Source organism: Brachionichthys hirsutus, chromosome 14, assembly GCF_040956055.1.
Source record: "Brachionichthys hirsutus isolate HB-005 chromosome 14, CSIRO-AGI_Bhir_v1, whole genome shotgun sequence".
NCBI classification, from domain to species: Eukaryota; Metazoa; Chordata; class Actinopteri; order Lophiiformes; family Brachionichthyidae; genus Brachionichthys; species Brachionichthys hirsutus.
In genome coordinates this window covers 7,586,724-7,611,652 of record NC_090910.1, presented here as the reverse complement: position 1 = coordinate 7,611,652, position 24,929 = coordinate 7,586,724, and the positions used below count along the sequence as shown (strand labels likewise).

Genomic DNA, 24,929 nt, shown 5'->3' with positions numbered 1-24,929 from the left:
CCTGCCAGCTATTATACTTGTTAAAACTGAACAAATTGCCCTCTGCAGACACGCACATGAAATGTAATTAAATCTTGAAATACTTTAAAGACTGCGAGAGGAGCTGGAATTGATGTAATCTTCAGAAGACAGCTTTCAACTTGACACCAGACAACTTTAGTTTTTATTGCTACAATGGTTTCAATGTCTTATTAATGTTTTTTTTTTCTATCTGTGACAGATGCAGCTAAATGAGACAAATTATACTCTTTTTGCTTGTACATAGTGGTTAAAAAGTGACAAAATGTTTCATCTTGTGCTGCTGTTCACACACTTTAAACAACCATATTAAGGAATAACTGAAATTCAGAGTTCATAAATAAAGCTGACTTAAGATGAGTATCGTGTGCAGTGCAGAATTCAATGCAGGGAGAGTTGCTGCACCTTCCTGCTGTGAGGGGGCCACAGTGAATCCAGTTTATGCGCTCACTGTCCTACAGTCATGAATATTAGATGGCCAATCCTAAAAAGAATGTGTTTCATAAGAACATAATCTTAAAAGAGGCTGAGAAAGAATAAATAATGCTCTAAAAATGAGAAAAGGTCATGTGATTTTGTTTTGTTTTTAATGAAGTCTGCTAGGTCAGTAGTTTTCTGCATGTGGCCGACAAAGGACAGTAAAATACCATCTTTGCCTCCGCAGAAAATAAATGCCATATTTGGAGTCTTATTGCACTTTGGGGTGGAGGCATTGTATATTTATGCACCAACGTAAGTTTAAATGTGTATGGCACTGCACATGCGACTACAAACCAAAAAAAATATTGGTTAGGCTGACACATTCTAATACTCTTTCTGCAGCATTTTGGACAAAATGTGCCTGTAAAGTCATAATATATTCTGGATTTTTTTTATTCTACAATCTTGCACTGAATCCCATCTTTAGAAGTTTTACATTCATATTTAATGCTTTCATCTCCATTTCTCATTTACTGTGCGAACTGGGTATGTGTTTGACGATTATCCTAATTATCTAAGAGGGGATCATTTGGAAACAGACTTCCCATTCCATCATGGGCAGGATTATCACTTTGTATGCCAATTCAACATACCCTCCAAACCACTCAGACCTACTGGCAGTTTCTGCTGCTTTGTCCAGTCCTATTACTGGCATCAGCAGGCCATCGGCAGGTATTTCTCTTTGTTCTCAGCTGTTGTTTTCTGTTGTTATACAAGATGAAGGTATTTGAGATTTTTAGAAGCAATAAAGGAGAAGCAAGCCATCAAGTTTCCAGATGGTCACATGTATGATATTATCAATTATACGTGTAAATATGTTATGAGCCCAGCCCAGCAGTGGTTGGATTGCATTCAACCACCATTGCATGAAGCGCTCTTTTTTCAAGTTTTCCTGTGCCGTGTGGCAGACCACAATGGTTGATCAAGATTCAACAAAACAAGGGTTACAACAAATTGTCTCAATAAGGCTCTGAATGCATCTGCCAATTTGTCACATTCCTCATAAATCCCTCATTTTTGTGCCAATGTCATGCTGGCTTTGATTTAAATGGACGTTTGTCTGGAAAATTGACTTCCTGTTATGATTTCTGAATGCTCAGCTAATCAGAGCTTTTTACTCTCATCACTCAAAAACTTCTAAAAGTAGCTGGAAGTTAATTTGAAGCTTGGCAGCCTGATGTTTTAAATTTGATTTCCTCTCGTCGTGTCATTGAAGCCATTAATACACTAGGCTTTGTACCCAGCAGTTACTGTTCTTTCCAGCACTCCTCCTACGGATGTACCTGTTTCAGTAAGTACACACCAAATCTTAGCTTCCAACAAGGCGTGCACTGTTTTCTGCCAGATTTAGCACTGCTGCTCTTATAATACACCAATGCTCAACCCAACAGCACTGACAATGTCCTTGAAAAAAGGCTACTCCAAAACTAAGCTGCTGCAGGAGTAAGCAGAGTCTGCCCTTTGACCCATTTGTCGACATCAGAGAGGTCAATTACAACACACTGGCCAACACAATTAAAGGCAGCTGCAACTTCCATAAATGCTCAAAAGAGGAAGGAGACCATTTTGTCTCCTGGCTGTAACCAGGATTTTGCATATCTGCCCACATGTGAATGAACTAACCCGAGACAGACACTGACTTGCTACTGGATCCATATCATCACTGTGCATCATAAGATCACGGCCCTTAGGTTTTCTACACTTGAGATACCTGTCCCAGAAAAAGCCCAAGTTAAACAATAAAAAAATACAAATACAAAAATCAGAACCTGAAAGTATTATTTTTAAGAAGTCAGCGTGTGACTAGTTGTGGCTTGTAAAGTCTGATATCAGGGTAACAATAATTCACCAAATGGCTCGCCACTATAGTCACTGATTTGATTCAGATTCAGACCTGAACTGAATTTACTTAAGGATTAAAATGGTGTATGTGCATGTGCGCGTGTGCGTGCGGGCGTGTGGGTGGGTGGAAATATCCAAATCGTTGATTTTCAAAGAAAAAAGACAAGTATGTGACAAAAACAAAATAATCCCATGGAGTTGGGCTCGCGGTTGTAAAACTAAAACAGATAGTTTTGTGTGTGTTTATTTATTTATTTACAAGTCAGTTTTTAACGGATTGTCCATTAAAATGTGTGTTTAATTAACTAGGGCTCCTGCTCTGCTCCTTTTCTCTGTTGCTGTCGCGCGTTGAAGACGCTCCAGTGTCGTGCAGGAAGTCGGTCGGAGTTAAATTCCAGCATTAATATCACCAATCAGGTGGAGGTGGAAAATGTTATTCTGAAGTTTTCTAAAGTTTTTCTTTCAAACTATTTTTCATCTGTATTCGTATACACGCAGAAATAGCTGCAGAAAAATACACGTTCTGCACGTGTGAGTGCCGCTCCCGGACTCAGCTGTGTATTTCAGCACCTTGGACAGCGACTACAGCGGGCTGCTCGGGCCTTCGTCTTGCTGAACTTCAAACCCCCCCCCCTTACATAACTTTACATGACGTTTACTTTTCTTTTCTTTTTTTTACCATTTTAAGTACAAACTCTTGAAAATAATAACTGATAAATGCGCTTAGCCTACAGTACAATACAATATATTTTATTAAGCGGGACATATATAGGGATTCTTGTATTATTTCCACAATGTACATTTGGTGAGCAACGTCACTGAACATTAAATCAGTCAAAGCTACGCAGATTCCGAAATGTAGAACACACAATAATGTTAATATTTACTAAATAAATTATATAATTAGATTTGAATAAAAGGGCTTTAAGTCGTCTCCGGTGGCTGAAATATGTTGCCTTTTTTTCTCTTTTGATAAACTCGTCAATGGCCTAAATTTGGCTTATTTTTTTTTTTATATGTTGAGCATCCAAACGCAACACCAATGACAGCACAAAACATAAAGTCAAAACTTCCACTCGTGCAAAAAAAAAAAAATGCCGTGGACGTGAAAGCACCTCTCCTCTCCTCTGGCTCCCCATAATTCCATGTAGCCTACTTCACTTGGACGGAAACCATATATTCTTTAAGGCTATACAAACACAAAATAGATCATAACACACTCGGCCTGTCCGGGACATAAGTTCGTGCACTCGTCGTCTTCTCGCGTGCACCGTTTCCCCCCAGATACACCTGTTAGTCTGTTGGCAAACTTGGATTCCCAAACAGGAAAAAAAAAAAAAAAAAAAATCCTCATACCCGACACGCCCACTTCATTGGCCGATCAATACCTTAAATCATCCAGAATGCGATAAAGGTGACAAATGGATTTGAATATATTAAACTCCAAGGAAACGTTCATATTTGACTAGATAATGGACGAGTGTCGGTATAGATATTCGTCGGCTTCCTTTGGCTGACAGTTATTTAAGTCAAAAAAAAAAAAATGGCGTGGGGTTTCTTTTTCTTGTTCCTCGACATCGGCAGAGTTCCGTGCGATGTAGATCACCGCAGATTAGATTATAGAGGGAAGACCAGAAAGCCTGAGAAGGTGGAGTATTTCCATCCGCCCATTAAGGTGCCCCGTTCCAGTTTCAGGTAGACCCGATCCTCCCGCTCAACCATCAGCAGTACTCCGTTACTGGCAGCCTCTCTCGTTACGTCCTGGTCACCGGCGAAAGCTGAGATAACCGGATAATCATTCTGCATCAGGTTCACCTGCAGGAGAGGAGGAGCACAAGCTTGGAGTTTAGTCTCATGCTCTGAAATGTCTTCCCTTTTTTTTTTTTTTTTTGGCTGACTGCAGACACACTATTTGATGGCTGCTCACCTGTATAGTTTGTCTGTTGTAGACCTTCACCACGTGAAAGCTGAAACTATAAATCCCCCTCCTTGGAGCCTGGAATACGCTTGCCTTGAGATCAAAATGGTTGCCGATGTTCACTAATACCTGTGATCAAGGAAGGTACAGGATAAGACAGAGGATTTATATATATATTATCATCCAACACTGAGACGTGCAGTAACGTTCAGTCGGCCAATCAGGTGTATGCCAAAAGTTTAACTGAACCTCGGTCAGAGATTGGGATCGTTCCTAATTTGGGCCGCTTTCCAAAGACCTCGGCCAAATAAATAAATAAATAACAATAATAGATCAATTTAGACAAAAAGCGACACAGTTCAAGTATTTATTCGACCAAGGCCTAAATGATGTGATGTGATCATTCGTTCAGGCAGCTCATCTCGTCAATTGCGCACAGCATGTAGCGAGTCATTCCATAAAGAAAACAACATTGTATTCTTTATAAGAGATGCGTCCGATCGAATTCAGCGTAAACAAGTGATAACAAATCAATAACACGTGAGGTTCAATAAGTTCTGCTCACCAACGGCAAATATTACAGTGTAGAGAGAAAAGAAGAGAAAATAGTCACGAGCTAAGATAGTGACCCATCTAAAAAAAAAAAATTTTTTTCTTACTATACAAGAGAACATTTCAATTTACATCTGACCTGGTCAAAATAGATGGTCATAGACGTGTTGCTCATCTCGGACGGCTCGTGGTTGGTTCCACGCACGGCTGAAAAAGCCACTTTTGCCCCAGCGGAGCGGACTGATATGCCAAGTGATGAGGTTACCCCTCCATCCGAAGAGGGGTTCGAGTCGCACACCACAAGACACTTCCCTTCGAGGACGATAGGCTCCGTGTCGTTTTGGCCGAAGCAGAAAACCGCACCGCATCCGAAGAAGAGGGTCAGTGCCAGCACGGCACAGGGTCCCGGACAGCGCGCGGGCACCATGTTTGGAACGCTGATCCCGTGCGCACTGATCCAAGCCGGCAGCCCCTTGGAGGATTGTTAGTACTAGATCACCTCGTCCAGACTGACTCCCTTCTGTCTCTCTCTCTCTCCTTCTTCCTCTATCTGTGATGTTCCCTCACTCCCTCAAACACCCACTGACACACGGACGCACTCAGACTCTTTCCGGCTGTGACTCCATCCCCGCCTGTGCGTCTTAGTTGATTCTGGGAGGGCATTCAGGCAATTGTTGTTGTAAATCCTGATGTTTTCGGGAGAAAACGAGAAGTCGGGTGTAAGCAAGCAAGCATAAAAGGTGTCTTACATAGTTTAGACTTTTAATTTTAAGCATATTTTCCGTGCGTAAAAATCCCATGTGCGTAAAATGACTAACGAAATCGATCGATCTAAAATAATCTACAAATCGTCTTGATGTCAACACGTATTTTATATTAGACTGTTTCCGACCAAACAAAGTATAGAAAGTAATTGTACTACCATCTTTCTGTGATGTCATACTTTTTAACAAATTCTAATATCGATGGAAAATACGTTACCGTTGCATTTTACCCTTCTAGTTAATAACTCTGGCTGGACTCGAGGCTTACCTGCGCTCTCGCTCTCCGCCCGTGTTCGCTCTGTCTGTGGCAGACTGTGAACTGAGCGCGCAGATTGCTGGCGCTCCAGAAGCGAGAGTCTCTGGGCTCTCTTTCCAGGGAGAACTCACGCCCATTCTGAGTGTGTAGCCACTGCAACAAAACTCACTCAACTCGTCATATGTCACAATCAGGATCACACATGGAGTAATAGCTTTGTTTACATGGTAATCATGTGAATGTTGTTGCGTCATGGGTCCCTTGGGACAGCGGAGATGATTTGGTATTAAAGTCTGTCATAATTATACGCTGTGATTAATCCGAAATGAAAGAAGCAGCAAGGAATAGCTTTGCAGCGGCATGATATATTCAACACGCATGTACAGTTTTCTATATGTCGCTAATTTGAGATTTAAACGAGGATAAAAAGAGAGTCCAATAAAGATACTTGTGCGCCATCCTGCGGCGGATTTTATGTCTACAGAATGTCCTGTATCTGCTCATCAGATGCACTGGGGGAAATAAAAACTGTGGGAGGGAGTGGGGGGTGGAATCAATTGTCTGGTGTCTGGTTTGCATTTTCAGATCAGAAAATTATTTATCACAGATATCAGCCGGCCGATTGAAAATAATATTGAAAATAGGTGCCAGAAAATGTCCACTTCACAGAAACTGACCTGCAGCTCTCTCCACCTGCACCCTTATTTCTTTTCTATTCCTGTCATGTTCTCTAAAGTGCTGTGTAGATGGTCTCTGTCAGTGTTTCACATCGCTGGGGAGTCTTAAAAAGGGTTTCACAAGAGGTCAACCCTCAAGTTAGACCTTTAATGAGCTGTCATTTTCCTACATAAAGGTACTGTAAGCCTCTGGCTGCATTATGGACAGCACTGGCATTAACAGAGAAAGGTACTTTTGTTTTATCAGCTGAATTTAAATAGTAGGAGAGAAAGATAGCATTTTGCATTAACAGTTCCTCAGATGTCTCAATTTGAATTTGAATGCATGTGAGCTAATTGTTAAAGGACGATGACAAGAATCTTTTACACAAGGTTTCTGTGTCACTTTGAAAAATCATTTAAAGCCTGGAGAAACAGATTGTGCCCATAAGCTGCTTCCAAATGCAGCATCCTTGCACAATGATCGATAACTTGTAGTACATATGGCGAAGACATTGTTTTAAACTGATCCTCCCCCCCTTCCCCACCCCCCATTTACAAACGTTGCACAGTCAGAGCTGAGTGACAAACCATGCAGAAGAGTGACATCAGGTATACAAGAGTCAGAACTGACCCCAGGCCTGAAGAAGGACAGATAGCTGCAAAAACATCAAATGTCAAGTACATAGAAACATGCAAAGGGAAGGCATGTGGCCTACATGGCATTACCATACCAGAGGCTGCCATTGCCCTAAAAAAAGAGAACTTGACTTCCATCAGATCGGCGAGACACAACAGAGTTATGGTTATTTTCCCTGACAGCTCACAGGGCCTACTGGCTTCCAGGAATGGGGAGGTCGATTCTGTGATGCGTCCTAATGTGGGCCATCTGCTATTGCAACTAAAAGGACTTAGCACAAGTTTCTTTGGTTTTGTGCTTTTCTCCACAGATGAAAGTATTTATATTAGCATGCCTCCTATAGTGTGGATTTCATTTTTCTCCATGCAATAGGCATTGGTTAGTGGCGTTCATAATGCAATGTGTCTCTATGATTTGTCTTATAATTGATAGTTACAAGTAAAATGCATAAAGTCTATGCTCATGGCACCATATGTTTCACAAGGTCTAACACACAGCACTTTAAAATAGATATTTGTCCATCTGTCTGCCTGTCCATCTGTCAGTTTGCAGTTATAAAGGACTGTTTATAGTCACATCTGAAATTAGGTCAGAATCAAAACGATTTAATTTGAGACTCTTTTTCCCTGTCACTGCTGCTCTGAAAGGAACCTCAGAGTGAGAGGGAGTTTGATTTTTTTTTTTTATGTCTCTCTTGTGTTACATCAGACAAGACACAATCTCTTGAGAAGCAGAAGTATCATGGGACCTGGAGAAAGTTTGCTCTTTATTCATGCCCCAAATATTCGTGGCTCATATATACCTGCATGTGTATAGTATACCTTGACTACACCAGCGATGAGGAGGTAAATAACAACAATTATACCTGTTCCTCCCCTGTTGAGTTAAATCCCAGATGTCCAGTTATACTGTATCCAGTCAGGGGTGATTCTTGGGGTGGGTTTTTTTTTGGTAGGGGAGGCTGCGTTTTTTAATGCAAGGGCTATATTTAACACAGTGGGGTCAAGCATATGTATGTACATTATTACTCAGTAAGAGGTTTTGTATATTTCATTCATTGTTTGCCATTTGCTCCATGGATTCAGGAACAGAAACTCATAATTTTTATGTATATTTTTGCAAACTGTGCATTGTTCAAGCATATTGCATACATGAAATTGCATAATTATTACAGGTTAAGCTTAGTGCCAAAACTAGAAGGTTTCCCTCTGTCTTGCTGAAATATCGCATACAGGTATTTGTACACCTGTATATCATTACCATTTATCATCAGTGTTATTAGATTATTTTGTGATGTAGATTTTCAAGTGTTCCATTGAATCAAAGAAGATGTTAGATTCAAACAGACCTCCGATTTTCCAGTATTGTGCCAAGACAGAAAGCGAAATATTTAGCTAACATTAGCCTTGTTATAATGTCTCGGCGATGTGTGATCAGAGCTATTTCATTAAAAACCCTCTTTTTCCTCGCATGTCCCTGGAGTGATGCTGCTGTCATCAACAGCTCCCTGGTTATGCAGCCGCAGATCCTCTCATCTCAATTAGGAAGTTTTTTCAGCACAACTCTGCTTGGAAAAAACAATCTTCATTTACAGCTGTCTTTTAAAAACACATTCAGTCAGCGCAAGTTTGTTTGTCACACAATCAGTGTTGAAGTCACAAAGTTACTTATACATGCAGCTCCTTCAGAAGCTGTGAAATTACGGCTGGAAGCTAATGGAAGTATGCGAATGAGGTGTCTCATGCGCCCTTACGACAAAGGTTTCCTGTTCATGGATCAATCAACAGATTTTATATGCATATGCCGTCTTGTTCACATCTTGGATCTCATACCTTAATTTATAATTTCCTTCATGAAGGATTTTTTTTTGGATATCATTTTATTTTATATTGACACATTGAGCTGTTCTGTGATTCAAATAGCCAAACTGAAAAAGTGCAGCGTTTCACGCGAGTCCTGAAGTGGGGTTTGATAAATAAGAGCAGCTATACAGGCTATTTAATTTTGTTTCTAGAAGTGTATGATAAGATTACAAAGTACTCTGTCGAGAGCTCATTTGTCTCATAAGCCTCCGAAGATATGCTTGCTCAACAACAGTTGGAATTAAAATGCTGGTGTCACTTTCTTATAGTGATATTTAATTATCTCTTCTCTAGAATTCCATTTCCAATCCTGATAAAGACGCTGTCGTACCTGGATGCATCAACGCTATTCAGCATCGGTAATGTCAGTAAGCGCCTACATCAGCTTGCCAATGATAAGTAAGTATCAGAAAGGCCATGTTCATGTAACAAATACAGTACATTCAAAACATGTGTATGTCAGAAATCCAACTAATACAAATATTTCTACTCCTTTCTTGAGAAACTCTTATTTCAGACAAAAGTAAAAGCAGTTCACAATTTCCCAAACCAGATCTTATAATCTAGCAAAACTGAAAACATTCACATTTTTAGAAACTGGAACCAGCTATTTTCTGGCATCTCTTTTCAGAGTTGAGTAGCTCCCAACCTATTCTGCATAAATTACATTTTGCCTGAGGTGTAAATTGTGTCAGGGGTTTGGCTTATAGGTAGCACAATGACAGGAAGTGACTCTCTTTTAGTCTTTCTCACCTGTAATCCAAGGAAGAAAATTGGTAATGTAATGAATGGTGGGATATTTTTTCTGTTTTAGAATGGCAGAGCTGTAACAAAAAACAATTTTGGTTAATTCTCAAGTTCACTCGCAATAATCTCTCTCATTTACACTGTCAATGCAGCTATCTATAGAAAGGGCTATGCACAGCAGTGTTTGACAGCAGTAAGAGGATGAAGCCTAAATGCAAAGGCCAGCTGCTGCTGAAGATGGCCACTGTGGAGGGACATGATGAGGCCCCGGGCTATTGGAGGTGGCTGTACTTCAGAACTGTGGCTGCATACGACACGAACAAGCGGGAAAGACAACTTGAACTAATCAACTATTACACCGGGCTGCCCAGCCATACAGAGCAGATCCTCAGGTAAAAGTGAGACCCAAAAAAAAGTGCCTCTTGAAAATCATGCCGATGTTTTAGGCGTACGGTTGGTTAAATGGATGAGCCTCTTCATTTCTCTCACCAAGCACTTTGACATCTGACAAGTGTCGCTTGTTAGTTAAGCTAGTTGAGTGCTCTGCATTCATAGGAACGAGCATTTTAATTCCTTAGCTACTGAGGTGAAAAAAGAACTCACTGTGTCTCTGGGAATTCTCACGTCAAAAAGTTTTATATTTTATAATGTGCTGCTTTTCCCCATATCAGATGAGTAAAAGTGCTTTGATAAGACTTAACCATGCTGTAAAGTGCACTTTGTTATCTGTGTGGTATCATTAGCTGTTGGAAGGAGCTTTGCGAGGTATCATGGGAACCTATGTGCTGTTTGCGGTCAGCAAACTGTAAAACTTCTGCAAATCCGCCCTTGCTGTCAAGAAAGTTCAAGTATAGAGAGAGACTCGAGGACAGTTCAAGCTGCCGGCAATCGAAAACAAAGGTTGTTTTTTTTTCATATCATACTTAATGACACTTTCTTATTAAAGGTGAGAAAGGCGGTCTCTGTCTGAACGATGTCTGCTCAGGGGTAAGCCAGCACTGAGGAAAGCTCCCTTGCCGCCTCCATTGCGGTCTCTGTTTTTATAACCTCTGATTAGAGGCTGTGCAGCACTCAAAGTTTGAGTTCTGTGGCAGTTGCTGTGGTGCAGAGGGGAAGAACAAATAATTGTGTTTCTTGCAGAAGCTGTCTGAATTGTTGAAATAAATTAAGAACCCCCCCTCCCCCCCCACCAAAAACACACACTTACTCACACAAACACACACACTCATTTACCTTCCTTCCTCTTCCCACCAACTCAGACAGCTCCCCGTAGGGGGTTGTCTGTTAGAGACACTGAGAAGCATGCAATTTACCTTGGTAATAATCATTTCACAAGACATCACACATACCGACAACGCAGGGTGAAATCCCTTGGGTCATCTGAGGCCTCCTGGGCTGCTCCAGTTTTTAGCTTTATTCCTCCACTTAACTTATATCGGATAGCGCCTCAACGAGATCCCGCCTGCATCACAGCGGGGGGCATCCCTGAATCACAATTTAGACAGAATTGGATCGAGAGATTTATCACGGCAGCTGCATTTTGATTTCATTTGTTGCTTATCATTGTATTTACTAGAACAGCTTAACTGCAGGATGGCCATTAAATTTGTTAATTGCTTGATATAAACCCGACAAAGTGAAATAACGTCAAATGTTGAAACTTATGGCGATTACAGAAAATGAAGTGAGCCATTTCTCACTTTATAATAATGTCAAGCTATTAATTTAAGCTTTCCTTGTGCTTAAACTAACAACTAAACTGTAAACACTTCTCACTCTTCATTGCAATAATTCTAAATGTATTCCTGCATTGCATTATGTTGTTCCAGAGACTGAAATGTCACATGGGAGCTGATGGTCTAAGTCAGGACATGGGGGCACACATGCGCAGAGCCAGGCCCTGTTCACGGAGACTTCTCTGACTCTGTGCTGGAGCAGAGGAGATTGCTTTCCCAGCTACCACCAGCACATTTCCACCCTTCAACTCCATGCTGTCAGGAGGATAGACCTCAATTTCACAGGCCCAAATAAGTAAGACAGCCTTGCATCTTTCTCTAGACACTCCCTCTCTCTATGTCTCTGCTTCACCATTTCACTCAGTGGAAGCTGTTGTTTTCTCTTCTTTCTCTGGCAGACCTGGTTTGAGGTCCCTCATGGCAAAGATAGACGTGCAGACTCTCAGGAAAAGCATGCGGGTCATTGGCCAGGACAGACTGGTTAAACTGTGGCTGCTGCAACCTGACATTGTCCTCGGCATCTGGACGGCAAATATTTATTGAGGAGTTGTGGCATTTGTTAATATCTATTTGTTTGTTGCAGGAAAAGTGTAATATATACTCTGGCTCTCTTTTTGTAGGACCGGGGATCTATTGCTTTTTTGATGTTTACACTTCACTTCCACAAGCTGGTGGAAAAAAGCACCCAGGGATTCCCTGTTTGGTGGGCTGCTCTAGAATAGGTACCTTTTTATGCGCCAGCTTTCACAGCGTGCAGAGTATCGCCATCGACGCTTTAAGGCTCGAATGAATGCAGGATTCAATTCATGCGAACGATGTGACCCATCTGTGATGCACAGCAGGGAGGGATTTGAAGTGTCCACATCAGTAATGCCTGTATTTCACCACCATGGCGGAAAATGTCCTCGTCATGTGAAAGAACAGATGCATCAAACGCAAGTCTTTGCAGGTCTCACTTCCAACTTAGTAATTAAAATCAGAATTAGACTTGAAGTTATTAATAATCCTGAAACATCTACTTCATTTGAGGAGTCCGCTTCTGTATTTCATTTGGTTCCAATCAAGGAGACTCCCAATGGAGCCCGAGAAAAAGAATAGGGGACACAGTTTACCGAAAGGACAGATGAACAATAGTATTTCACTTGATGACTCTTAATAGGCTATTTTGCACTGTGTGACTCTACCATGTTGATACAATGCGATGCTATCGGCATGACAACCGCCTGCTGCACTTTGCAATTGGCTCTATTAATTTGATAGAATATCATCCAATAATATCATTCATATCTTGTCTGCACTAACCTCTGATGGTGGGTGACAATTAATTTATAGTCAAGGGTGAAAGGTTGGGATCCAATCCACTGCACCAAAAGGTACCGTGTTCACATTTAGAAAGTAAACAGTGGAATTTAGTGCTGGGGTTGCTTGCATTTTGAACTACAGTGTAGTGCGGTCATAGTCCCCTCTCCTGGTTTATCATGAGATTGCAGTGTTTCAGCATATTCTGATTACAGTTTGCTCGAATAACAAAGCTCAGAAATGCTCAACTGAAAACTGAGCTCCTTGTCAGTCACCTCTTTTCATCTTTTAGCCCGTACGTGGATCCAACAGACAAACCTCCTTTTGATGACGTAGACCCTGAATACGGTCTCCATGGCTACCACCTACACCTCCTCCTCCATGACGGTGTATGCGAGATTGTGTCTGGGAGCTTCTCCCAGCTCCAATACAATTTTACTCAGTCTTAAAATATATGTCCACTCGTTTAATCATGGAAATACTTTGTTCAATCACACTGCATATGGAAACCTTGTGTACATGGTGGAGGACATATGATTGTAGGAATAGGATATAAAGAAACATAATCAGTCACTGATGCTTCCTTAATTTGGCCAGCAGTAAGTAAGGAGAAATGTTTTTGTTATCCCACTTCTGAGCTGCGTTCATCAATAATTACTCATGTTCGGGTTATAGCTGTCAGGTCATGTTTTTAAATGAGGACTGGTTCTCAAAAATTTTACCTGTTTAAATAAAGGCCAATTGAAAAATAATTATTTGGCATTTCCTCTCTTGTATCATCATTTGCTAAGCACTTTGCAGACACAGTTGTGTCCACAACTTTGAGCAGACACCTTTAAATGCATCCAGTGAAGAGAGCAGAAGTGCAATGGAGGGACATTGTTTCTGTGTGAATGGAATAAACATTTTGTCAAACAAATCCAGTTTGTTTCATTTTCTCATGGCATTTACACCTGAACTACCACTTTACCTCAATTAAATTATCCATATGCAATCACTTTTAGATGAAAATTGAGTTTAAGGTCCACACCCCAGGCAAGTCTGGTGACTGCGATGGAATTTGTGTGGGAGGAATTGTTGGAAAACGCTTGCCTTGCAGCTGATGTGCCAGTGCTGCTGATGGCAATGGCATGACCCAGGCTTGTAGGTAATGGGATTTCAGAGGCTTTCCTTCCTGTTCTGTGCTCACCATCACCTTGAAATCATGCTAATTTTTCCAAACACGTCGCCAAATGCGATGCCAAAATCATGAGCCAGAGGCAAAAATAGGCAAGAATATTCAGGATTTCTTTTTTCTACAAGCTGGCTTGCGTCATAAAGTCTCCATGGTTGCCACATTTTTAAAACATCACAGACCTTGGCTTTTCACACTCCATGTCAGGGCTATTAAATTACTATGGAATAAAGCCACACAACAATACACTTGATCGCTGACTTGGAAACATAAATACACTGACAAATTATATGAAACGGGACATTACTCGGACTGAATGATGTGTTCCATGTTTGAGCTGCAGGTCTCCAGTGTGTTACCACAAATCTCTACTGCGGTGACCTTCATACTGGTGACACATCAGCTGCTGCAAACTGCCAATCCTTCATTCTTTATTTTATTTTATTTTAAAAACAAGAGCCAAGAGTATTGTCGGCGATATCATTTACTCACAAAAACATTTATCAATTATCCAAACATTGAGTCAAATAAACGACAAAATTACAATGCACGATTTTGCAGGCAAGGATCATGTGACTTCCTTCACTGGTGGGAATGACTAAATGCCACCATTATTTATTTATTTTATGAATAAGCAAATGTAGATTTTTAAATTTGGTTCAATTTAAATGTTTCTCCAGTAGATGGCTCCCTTTAGTAACAAGAAGTTATTTTATCTATGAGCAGGGGAAACTCATGAATGACGAAAAGTAATGTGTTCTCTTGGATAACGTCGTCACCGTATACCATCTTTTTTTAAATGTCTTTGTCTTTTTATCCCTTTATACTCCTTTGCCTGAAAATCCTGCAGGATAAAGGCAATAACATCAAACAACATTAAGGGAATCCACAGCCAAACCACTGACTAAATTTAGTGAGATAAAGCTCCATTAAAATCATCTTTCCTCGTTTCCTCACAGGCTAATCTTGGAAGAAAATTGCTTCCGTTTTTATCCTTTAATTCTCTCCCTTGTGAGTGACCAGCTGGGTCCACAAACTATTCAGCCTGAGAAGCCAGGCACACAATCCCTCTTTGTTTCGCTTATCGCAGGACAATAGTACACAAATGAAGGGAGGTTGAGCATACAATATGTGCATATGTATTTGTGCGCACAAAACATTCCAGTACTCCAACTGTATTATCTGATGACTTTTTTATACTATTAAAATCATCTATTAAAAACATCTTTACAGAATTGAATCATTTCAAAAACATTTGTTTTGTTAATTTCATTGTTAAATGATAACAGTGTCCTTCAACTCACTCACCTATGCAGTTCTTCCACTCTTTTTCTCCCATGGTGGCAGCTTTGCAATACGCTCCTGATTGCCAGTCACATCCCAGTTTTATTCTTCTCTTGGATACGATGGGTGTAAACAAATCCATTTAATTCAAGCGGCAGTCTGTGGTTTGCCTTTAAGAGCTCATTAAGCACTAATGCAATATTCCTGCATATTGAAGCGCAGGCTGTGACAATCATTTGTGGCACCCTTTGTACTTTGTTCAGTACATTACTGAACATGGATTGGATTTTGAATATAATATCCTACACAACTAGAAGGGTACTCAATAGATTTAATCCCACCAGCCATTTGGCAGGAGACAGGGTACGCTCTGGAGAGTGAGACAAACAACCAATCACAGGTGGATTTGAATCAAGGCCCTTCTTGCTATGAGGAAACAGCACTACCCACTGTGCCACTGTACAGCCCATTTAATGTAGCTTAAACTACTTGAAATTAAATTGAGACGTACAAAAATAAGACAAGATGGTGAACTTAGTGAATTACCTCTTTTTCAACATCTACTCCCAAAATTAATGGTTTCATTTTAAGCTCATGCCCCACACAAATCCTTCATGTAGTTTAAGCATCTTTGATATATGATTCTAAAAGCGTTTAAAGCATTTTCCCAAGAGTTCAATGTCCCTTGTCCTCCTTTGTGTAATTTATAACTTTAATAGCTGGATGGTGAACGTACGTTGTGTCGTGAGAAAAAAAAAAAGGACCTTCTCACAACTACTTTTCCCCTCACTTCCTCACACAAGTTAATGAAGAGAGTGAAGAATGAGTCATGGCATGAATCAGAACATAATGTTCTGTCTACATCTTCAGAGGGATCACGTGTTTGTATTACTCTCAGTAGTATCCTGAGACGGAACAGATGTTGGGAAGTCAGGTGCAGATAAAACTGCTTTCTGATTCTGCTGCAGGCGATGAGCTTCAAAAGGGTTGCCTGGTTATCAGAGCACTGAGCTCAAATTTCTGGGCCCGATTTTAAAGGAAATGGTTTGGCATTTGGGTAAATGCATTTGTTTGCTAGAATTGGATCAGAAAGATGGTAAAAATCCATCTACCTGCAAATCTGAAGATAATGAATCTCTTTATATTTTTTGAGTGCAAATAATTTTAAACAGTATTCACTTGACAGTTGTTAGAATGATATTGAAAAAAACGGGCCATTTCCCCCAAAGTTTCAGATTTATCTTGACAGTAAATATCCGTGTGCAAAATGAACACGTTTTCATTCTAACTGGTAAAAAATGTCAGATCCAGCACATTCTGTGTTGTGCAAAATCAAACAAGCGTTATAGAAAACAGCTTTTATATCTGCTTGAGCAGAGTTCCTGGAACAATCAGTTTTGGTTCAAAGGTCTGTGTCTGCAGGGGAGCACTATTGATCTGTGAAGTCATTAAGTGGGATGGATAGAGAAAGCACGAGAGAGAGAGGAAATCACGGGAGAGCATGCAGAAAAAATATTTTTTAAACAAGAGTGCCTATAGCTGGAACCACATATGGTGTCCGGATTAAATCAGTCCGAACACACGCCGCCAAAGTGGATTGAGTGTCAAAGGTCAAGTATGTTGCACTCATCTTCATCATGCTGCCAACTTAATCAAAGGCAACTCCCCCACCCAGCCCATGCTTGAATTTACAGGATTAATGCATGCTATTTTCCTGCAGACTTTGAGGTCTTGTGCTAAATAAGAAGCAACATATCAGACTAATGAGTGCAGTGTGTAGCGGTTGAGGTGAGAACTTTCATTTTTCTTTTCTTTATGCGTAGATGTGTGGCATGAGAGTAGAGTTCTCCATTTGCAGGCATGAAGATGATTGATACTATTAAGTCCCAACTTTTTGACAGGAGTCTCCACACATCATGAACCTTTACCTCTGGTATTAGCAAGATAAATGGACTTTCCTTATCAGGAACTGAAGAGGTCATTTTCTCTCGTGCTCCCATGAAGATCTTGGGAATGAAAAAAAAGAAGAAAATGTGTGACAAACACAAATTCATAGTGATGGAAAGTGCAGAGATACATTTTTATGTTTGCGTAATTTATCATACTGTAAACATCCCCCATAGCCCACAAAGCTGTGTTGATAAGAGGCTTTATCTTTAATCAGAGCAAATCATTGGCATTACAGAAGAAAAGTGATTTGGATTTACCTAGTTGCTTGAAATTAACCCTTAACCGTGTGTCAAACAGTATTTCTCAATATATTTAATAATCAGGAAATTGCTTCTTCATGCTGACAGTGATAAAGTGGGGAGCGGGAACCCTGGAGGCAAGGAATGAATAAGAATGGCCACTGGAAGGCACTAAAGCGCCTCTTGGCTTCTTTATCTTAGGGATAAGAAGTCTATGGCTTCAACATCCCTATAATAAATGTGCCAAAAGAGGAGTGCACTAGGAAACTGTATGAGCTTTAGGTCTGTTTACTCATCTAAAAAGGTGCTGCAAAGAAGTTCCGCGGAGGAGAAACAGTAAAAATGTGTGTGCCAAAGGAAAAAGGACGATTTTGTTCATGTATGATCTCTAGCTGTGATGGCATAAATCATTTCTAGCACCGTTCTCGTGCTCTTCCGTCTTCCTACTATGGCCTTGTTATGCCGTCATGCTATCACTTTTTTTTTTTTGGACTCACAACCTTGTGGGCAGGAGCACCCGCTGCATTTCATCAGAGAATATTGCCTAACACTTGGAGGACAGCATTCATCAACGTCACAGGGCTTTTGCCAACAGTGCATTTCTTTCTGTGGGTACCTCAAATCCATTTCAGTTGTTCCAGCAGCAACACAGGGTACCTATAGTGTGACCTGTGCCACCTCAGCAGAACATGTACAGTATCTCTTTCAAGGTTCTTGGGGCTTATATTTCTGCTGACATGAACTACATAATGTACTGTACATTTCAGAATGTGACCGTGTCCTGCCTCCAGTTTCTCTTGGCTAATATTCTCTTACTATGCAGCCATCTAATTTGCAGCATAACATTTAGCTCTCTATATTTTGGGCTGGAATGAAACGAAATAGTCAAATTAACTGAGATTTTTCTAAATGTTAATCCGTAAAATAAAAAAAATGAAAAATAGCTACTCAAAGCAGGCAAACTGAGCTCTTCCTGCGGGAATAATTTAATGATTTAATGCAATGCCCTTTAATAATGAAGATCATCATCAAAAGGTAATGAATTGTTTTTGGTATCTTTAAACACCAACCATGAAAAGTAATAGTGAATCATAGTTGATCATTTTTTACAGATTTTTGAATCCGTAAATTGAGGTTTTCCTGACCTCATTCTTGATCAGATCCAGATGAAATTTGATGATACAATAGAACCCCCCCTCCCATGTGACTGTACTGTGTCAAATTCCGTAAACAGGTCAATAATCAACCGAGATATCAAGGAACAAATTTTGAAGCTGATCCATAATCCAGGATCTCTTCCGGATCATCACTAAAATGTGATTGTCTGTTACTGGTAACAATCCCAACAGTTCCTGAATATTTCATCAGGATCCGTCTGTATCTCTCTGACTTATGCTGTTATTACTAGTAGGTGTGAACATAACATGATTATAATCGGGGGTTTTACATTCATTTTTAATGAGCAGATGAACTTCTCATCATCATTTTGAATGGTAGTTCCACTTTATGAGAATAGCTTCACTTACATGCGTTTGCATGGTTTAGGCACGTACAGAGCCTATGTGTTATTTCGACCCCCTTAAGAACAACAGTTGTTTGAAAACACCCTTGGGAGTTTACAGTGATCCCTCTATCTGGGGGGAGGCAGGTAAGTGCTGCAGCCAACACACAGCTGGGGAAATCACATTAGCCGCTAGAGAGCCTTTTGATTTAAGCCTTATCGAGGAGTGAAGCAAGCGTGCACAAATCAGTAGAAAATCCAGGAGTGCTTCCCAGCCGATGCAATAAAAAAATATGTGTCCTTGTGATTTTGAAGGATGAAGCTCTCAGTGGTTAAATTAGACTAAGATGTCTTCTTTATTATAAACTGCTACAACGAAGCATAAAATTATCTCATTGTTTTCGGTTTTTCGTCATAGTAGATGAGCGCAGCGTGAGGTTGACGTGGAGTCCAGTTTTTACACGCAAATAGATCGAAGCCAATTTCAGATGTGTCATCTGAACTGCTGCTGAGGGTGTCTTGCGACAGCTGGGATGGAACGACCTCCTCAGAAAATCTCTGCTGCTCAGTGAGCAGAAACCATTCATTTCATACGTCTGGAAGAACAGTATAGTAGCACAGCACTGCAGTGTTCTTATTAAAGTATCATTTTAGTATTGTATAAAAGTTGCTTTGAGTAAAACATTTCAAAAAACAATGCCAGGGCTTTGACTTATGGATGCAGTATATGTCCCAAAGCGTCAACCGCTTTGTGTTCCTGAAATGTTGCATCACTGTTCACTGCTGCAGTCAGCTCATTAAGCAGATATGCTAATGATCTTATTGTAGCGCAGATACATACGCCGTTTGATCTATTGTTTACATTGTCTCTCTACAATGTTTTTTTTTGGGGGGGGGGGGGGGGGGTATCAAATGTCACATAGCATATTAATAAAAAAGCAGCCAATATGGTGAATTCCGATCTTCACCTCATCAAGCACAGCTGAACAAGACTTTCCAAGCATCGCTCCCTCCTGATTTGGTTTCTGCATTCATGAAACATTGAAATAAAACTCATCAATTTGAATGAAAGCAAACCGCGCCCCCCCCCCGCCCCCAGGCAAGATGTTTGCTCTTCTCATTGAAATTATTCACCTGTCTTAAAATAAGGAGGTTAGCCCGACAATCACAGGACAAACCTTTAAAGGTTGTATTAATGTATGCCTATGCCTCTTTATTCGAGGCTGTTCTGTCACGTTAAGGTAATTCACATATTTAATGTGTCAAGTCAAATCTTTTCTGTGGCAGGTTGTTGCGTGTCTCTGGAGGGTGGGTTACACAAAGCACTCCACATTCTCCCCCCCCCCCGAGGAGTTCATTGTATCTGTGCATAATTACCTCGAAGTGATTAAATAAATCAATGGAGTGCTGTCACCGCCGAGGGCACTTCCCAAAGCCTTGGATAATCACGGGACATTTGTCTGGGTCACAAACGTTCAATAACACACGATGATAACACACGTCGCTATGCCGAATTCAAACTGTTGCCCTGACGACTTTGAGTACCTCATAGAGCTTCATGGAAGTTGAGGTTGTTTTATTTTTTTATTTTTTTAAAGGTTGTTTTTTTTTAATTGTTTGGGGAGTATTATGATTGAGGTGTGCTGAAGAGGAAGCTTTTACTCTCCCACCATGCTACAAGAGCCTTCAGCGAAAAAATATATGAAAAAGTACTTTAACCTTCAATTATAGAGAATCATCACTTGCTTTGCCTCTAATGAAGAATTAGTTACACGAATGACAAAAACTTCTTTATATTTCTACACAGAACCCGAGGGCCAACACTGTCTTACATTATCTCTAAGCGCATTTGCTGCTACATTGCTGTGACAGTGTGAGCATCCTCTGTGACAGCGGATTCTTTGCTCCAGTATCGGTTTGTTTTTGGGGAGATAGTAAACTCAATGGTTTTTTTGCTGACACCTTTGTGACAGCAGCAGTGTAAGAATTACTGTCAGAAAATCATCACAGTCTGAATCTGACAGCTTCCTGCAGATATGCAAGACAGTCCAGATAGTAAAGGCAGAGTGGGGGCAGGGGAAGGAAGGGAGGGGCAGTCTTTGAATTTGTCAGGCGTTTAATGCAGCACATACTGAGCAACATTACAACGTCTTAAAACACAAATTGTTGTGGTCCCATAAAACTGGTTCAAGCTTATTTGAATCGACAGAGCTGTGCATCTGTTTGACTGATTACTTTTAACGACTGACCACACTCTCTGCGAGCTGCACACATCAACATTTCCCCAGCATCCTGGTTTCTAAAGCCGCTGACAATGAAAGTTAACTGTTTGAAACTGTTTGAAAGGATTAAAGGTTATTTCCTCGTTAAAATGAAAGTGAAGAAGATCCCTCTATCTGGTGCAGAGCTGCTGCTGCAATGGTTAATGGATCAGCAGTTGATGTATTTCAACGCACTGCTGTGTCGTATATTGATTTGTAGCTGAACTGTGGCTAAGTAGTGTAAATTATCATGAGGCTGTATTATCTGTCAGATGAAAACACGAATCGCATGAACTAATACCAATGAAATGTCATTTCAACTTGAAGAAGAGGATTCCTTTTATGGTAAAGATGTATGTTTCTGCATAAATTAGGCAAGTGTTTTGCGTTTTTAAGCTTCTAATGTTAGATGTAATATCCAAAAATATTTCACTCATATGTCACGCTTTCATTTGAAATCAGTGGAGTCACATCAACATCGTAATCCTCAAGGTATTGTCCAGCTCAGTCGGTGATCAGCATGTTAAATTTATTATTAAAACATTCATTCATATTTAACCGTGAAGTCGTAGATTTCTTTGGTACGATGCTAAATTAAGTCGGTGACATCGCTCAGTGCGACGGCATCACGTCACTGATAAAACTGCTGCCATACTGCGTTGCTGTGCCTTTGATGTAGCTTGTCATCAAAGGCCAATTGATGTACTTATTGAACTTTGATGTCTATGTCTTTGAAGTCATTGAGTGGGAACCTATTTATACAAGCACACGAATCCTCTCAGGTAGCGCTTTTCTCAACACTCGTATGTACAAGAAAGAGATGCAAGCACCGGTATGGACCTCCAAGGACACGGGTCTGGTCCCCCCAGGAAAAGCCAAGAGTCTGGTCCCCCCAGCAAGAGTGACGAGTCTGGTCCGTCCAGCAAAAGTGATGAGTCTGGATCTCCCAGCAAGAGTGACGAGTTTGGTCCTTCCAGAAAAGACGTCGTCCCTGCTCGGTGATGTTTTCCAAGACTTTCTTGGGAAACTGACCGACAAAGAGTGGGACGGCCTGCAGTCAGGGACCACCAACCAGAAGACTGAAGCACGTCTTCTGGACATGAGTCGTGATATAATCAAAGTCGTGGCCGACTCAGTGAGTCACACGGTTCTGGAACAATCTCCAGAACTGTGTGAGCAAAGCATTTCTCCCCCGACATCAAACACGTCGGGGACCAGCCTTCCTGTTGATACAGAGGAAGTCCAGGAAGCGCTGGATGAAGTCCTCCCGCCGGTCCTTGCCTCGATGATGGGTGCTCCAGAGATGATTGAGACTTTGGCTCCGTACGAGATATCGCGTCTGGTGTCCAAAGAAGTCATGAAGAGCTTACGCAGCAGCCTCAAAGAAGCTGCAAACGGCGGGCAGGAGGCAGCGGGAGGTCCCAGCCCCACGCAGCTCTCCATCGTGCGACACTTCAGGAAGCTGCTGCAGAGATTTGCTCAGAAGAGTCGCAAATTCCTTTGCTGGTTGAAAGAGGAAGAGTCGGCAGCGAAGGACCTCGCCTCGCCGGAAGGATCTGAGCACGAGGACTCCACGATGGGAGATCTGATCCCTTCCATTCAGATGGGAGATGTGTTCCCCTCAGAATCGACCATCAACAACGCCGTCGATAAAGCTGTCCTGGAGATCCAAACTTACTACGAGAACAAGGACAAGCTCGTCTGTGAACCCGCAGAGAGCGAGAAGGAAACTCCTCCAGAGCTACCAGAGGCCCCTGCCATCGTGGAAGGGGGGGTGCCTTTGGTACCCGAGGTGGAGGAAGGTCTCCCCACAGCAAGGGTCTGTGGTCCGGAAGACAGGAGCGATGTCCGAACGGCATCGTCGCCCGAAGGCCTGGAGAAGCAGTGTGGCTGGATCGTCACGGTGCTTCTCTCAAAGATCTTCCAGGGCAAGAACATTCCTGTCGCCGACATGATGGAGATCAAGGAGATGATGACGAGTGTGCTCGTCTCCAGTGTCCAGGAGTCGTCCATCACTCTGGAGATGGACACGAAGCAGGTCGACAAGCTCGCCAGACGTGTCCACAAGAAGTTATGCAAACTGATGGGCACCCATTGGACAGTCTGCATGAACATGATGGGGAAGAGGACGGGGATTTATAAGATCGTCGCCGACACCCTGATCAGATGTCTGGAGAAGACGAGGAGACCGAACCCATTTGTTCGGGTCATCCGGTCTGTTTGTGGCCTCTTTCGCAGGTCCAAGAGCTCCAAAGACCCGTCCAAGCCCTGATGAGACTTTCGTGGCGTGGGCGCCCGCTTCCCCGGCTTGCAGGTCGTAGGTGTTGCAGCGCCTACGGCAGCTGGCTATGGGTGAGAGGCAGGGTGCACCCCGAACAAGTCGCCAGGACACCGATACTGGACTAGCTACAGACGGGAGTCGTTGTTTTTGACTCTCCTCTGACCTGCCAGTCTCTCTCTCAACCCGGCCGGTCAGACAGATGGCCGTCCCCATGAGCTTAGGTTCTGTCCAAGGTTTCTGCCTGTTAAAGGGCAGTTTTTCCTTGCCTCCGTTGCCAAAGCGCTTGCTCTTGCGGGTCAAGCTGGGTTCTGTCGTTTCCACGTGATCGCGTCACGAATTCACGAAACGCAAACGAATTGAATAAAACATTTAAAGGCTGCTATTATTGTCTCGTCTATTACATTGTTCTGTATCTGTAATAACTACTTGCAGTTCTCTGGTGGTTCTGCTGGACCCGATTGGGCTGTCAAAGTCTCGGCTGATGATGAAACTATTAGAGGCGGCTACACCCCGGACAAGCCGCCAGTTCATCACAGAGTCATCGGCATGTTCTCCCCGTGTCTGCGTGGGTTCTCTCCGGGTTCTCCGGGTTCCCCCCAAAAACATGCTGAACATAGGAAATAAACACTTTGTTGTGTTAATACTAAACCCGCTCATTAATATTTATTTGAATTAAACAGCTGATGAACTTCAGACTTTTCTAATAAACCTAAAACAATCAAACAGTCTGAATCATTCTGCTCCGGAACACACAAGTCGGACTCCAGAGCGCAACGCTGAGCGCTAACAGGCTAGCTTAGCAGCGCGCACGACCCGAGCCCGAGCCCGTCATCAGCGGGTCCGAACGACGCGGAACTCGGCACAAGATCAAAATAATAATACATTTTATTTATATCGCGCTTTTCTGAAAACTCAGACGCTGTACATAATAAATACGGTAAAGTAATACAGGAAATACAAACAATAAAAATGTGAACACGGATATAAAATCAATAAAATTCTAACAGTAAAATTATTCATTGAAAGCGATGTCAAACGTGCGTCCTCTCCCTCCTCTTCCTCCTCTCCCTGCCCTTCCTCCTCTTCCTGCCCTTCCTCCTCTTCCTGCTCTTCCTCCTCCCCCTGCTCTCCCTCCTCTTCCTCTTCCTCCTCCCCCTCCTGGTCCCCGGACCTGTGAGCATCTCCAGACAGACTGCAGCCGGGTCCTGGTGTCTGGAGGCGTTCCTCTGAGGCCTCGCTACATCCGTCCTCCCACGGGACCGTCGGTTCTATCACGATGACCCCATCAGGCCTGAGGGGGGGTGTGGACCCTCACCCCCCCTGGTGGTGCAGCCTGCAGGAGGCTGCTGTGTCGTATATTGATTTGTAGCTGAACTGTGGCTAAGTAGTGTAAATTATCATGAGGCTGTATTATCTGTCAGATGAAAACACGAATCGCATGAACTAATACCAATGAAATGTCATTTCAA

The 24,929-nt window shown here is 41.9% G+C and overlaps 2 protein-coding genes across 2 annotated transcripts; one reads left to right on the top strand and one right to left on the bottom strand.

Moving 5' to 3' along the window:
- Positions 1-3,957: 3,957 nt before the first annotated feature.
- On the bottom strand, positions 3,958-5,237 carry LOC137903836 (cerebellin-2-like). Its single transcript, XM_068747995.1, has 3 exons — positions 4,950-5,237; positions 4,268-4,387; positions 3,958-4,155 (listed from the first exon to the last, which is right to left on the bottom strand). Exons 1-3 carry the CDS (start codon positions 5,235-5,237, stop codon positions 3,958-3,960), a joined length of 606 nt encoding a protein of 201 aa, XP_068604096.1.
- A 2,726-nt stretch (positions 5,238-7,963) lies between these two features.
- On the top strand, positions 7,964-13,219 carry LOC137904065 (F-box only protein 15-like). Its single transcript, XM_068748229.1, is given in 8 exon segments — positions 7,964-7,971; positions 9,283-9,387; positions 9,888-10,127; positions 11,565-11,594; positions 11,596-11,766; positions 11,870-11,999; positions 12,092-12,174; positions 13,063-13,219. Coding segments are annotated over 8 exon segments (924 nt in total).
- The last annotated feature ends 11,710 nt before the right edge of the window (positions 13,220-24,929 follow it).

Bases quoted from the DNA above. Each gene is read 5' to 3' on its own strand.
- LOC137903836 (XM_068747995.1), bottom strand. From the start codon at position 5,237: ATGGTGCCCGCGCGCTGTCCGGGACCCTGTGCCGTGCTGGCACTGACC. The intron at 4,388-4,949 runs GTCAGATGTAAA...CCTTGATCACAG, and splicing joins TGACCATCTATTTTGACCAG to GTATTAGTGAACATCGGCAA. The intron at 4,156-4,267 runs GTGAGCAGCCAT...CCTCTCCTGCAG, and splicing joins ACAACAGACAAACTATACAG to GTGAACCTGATGCAGAATGA.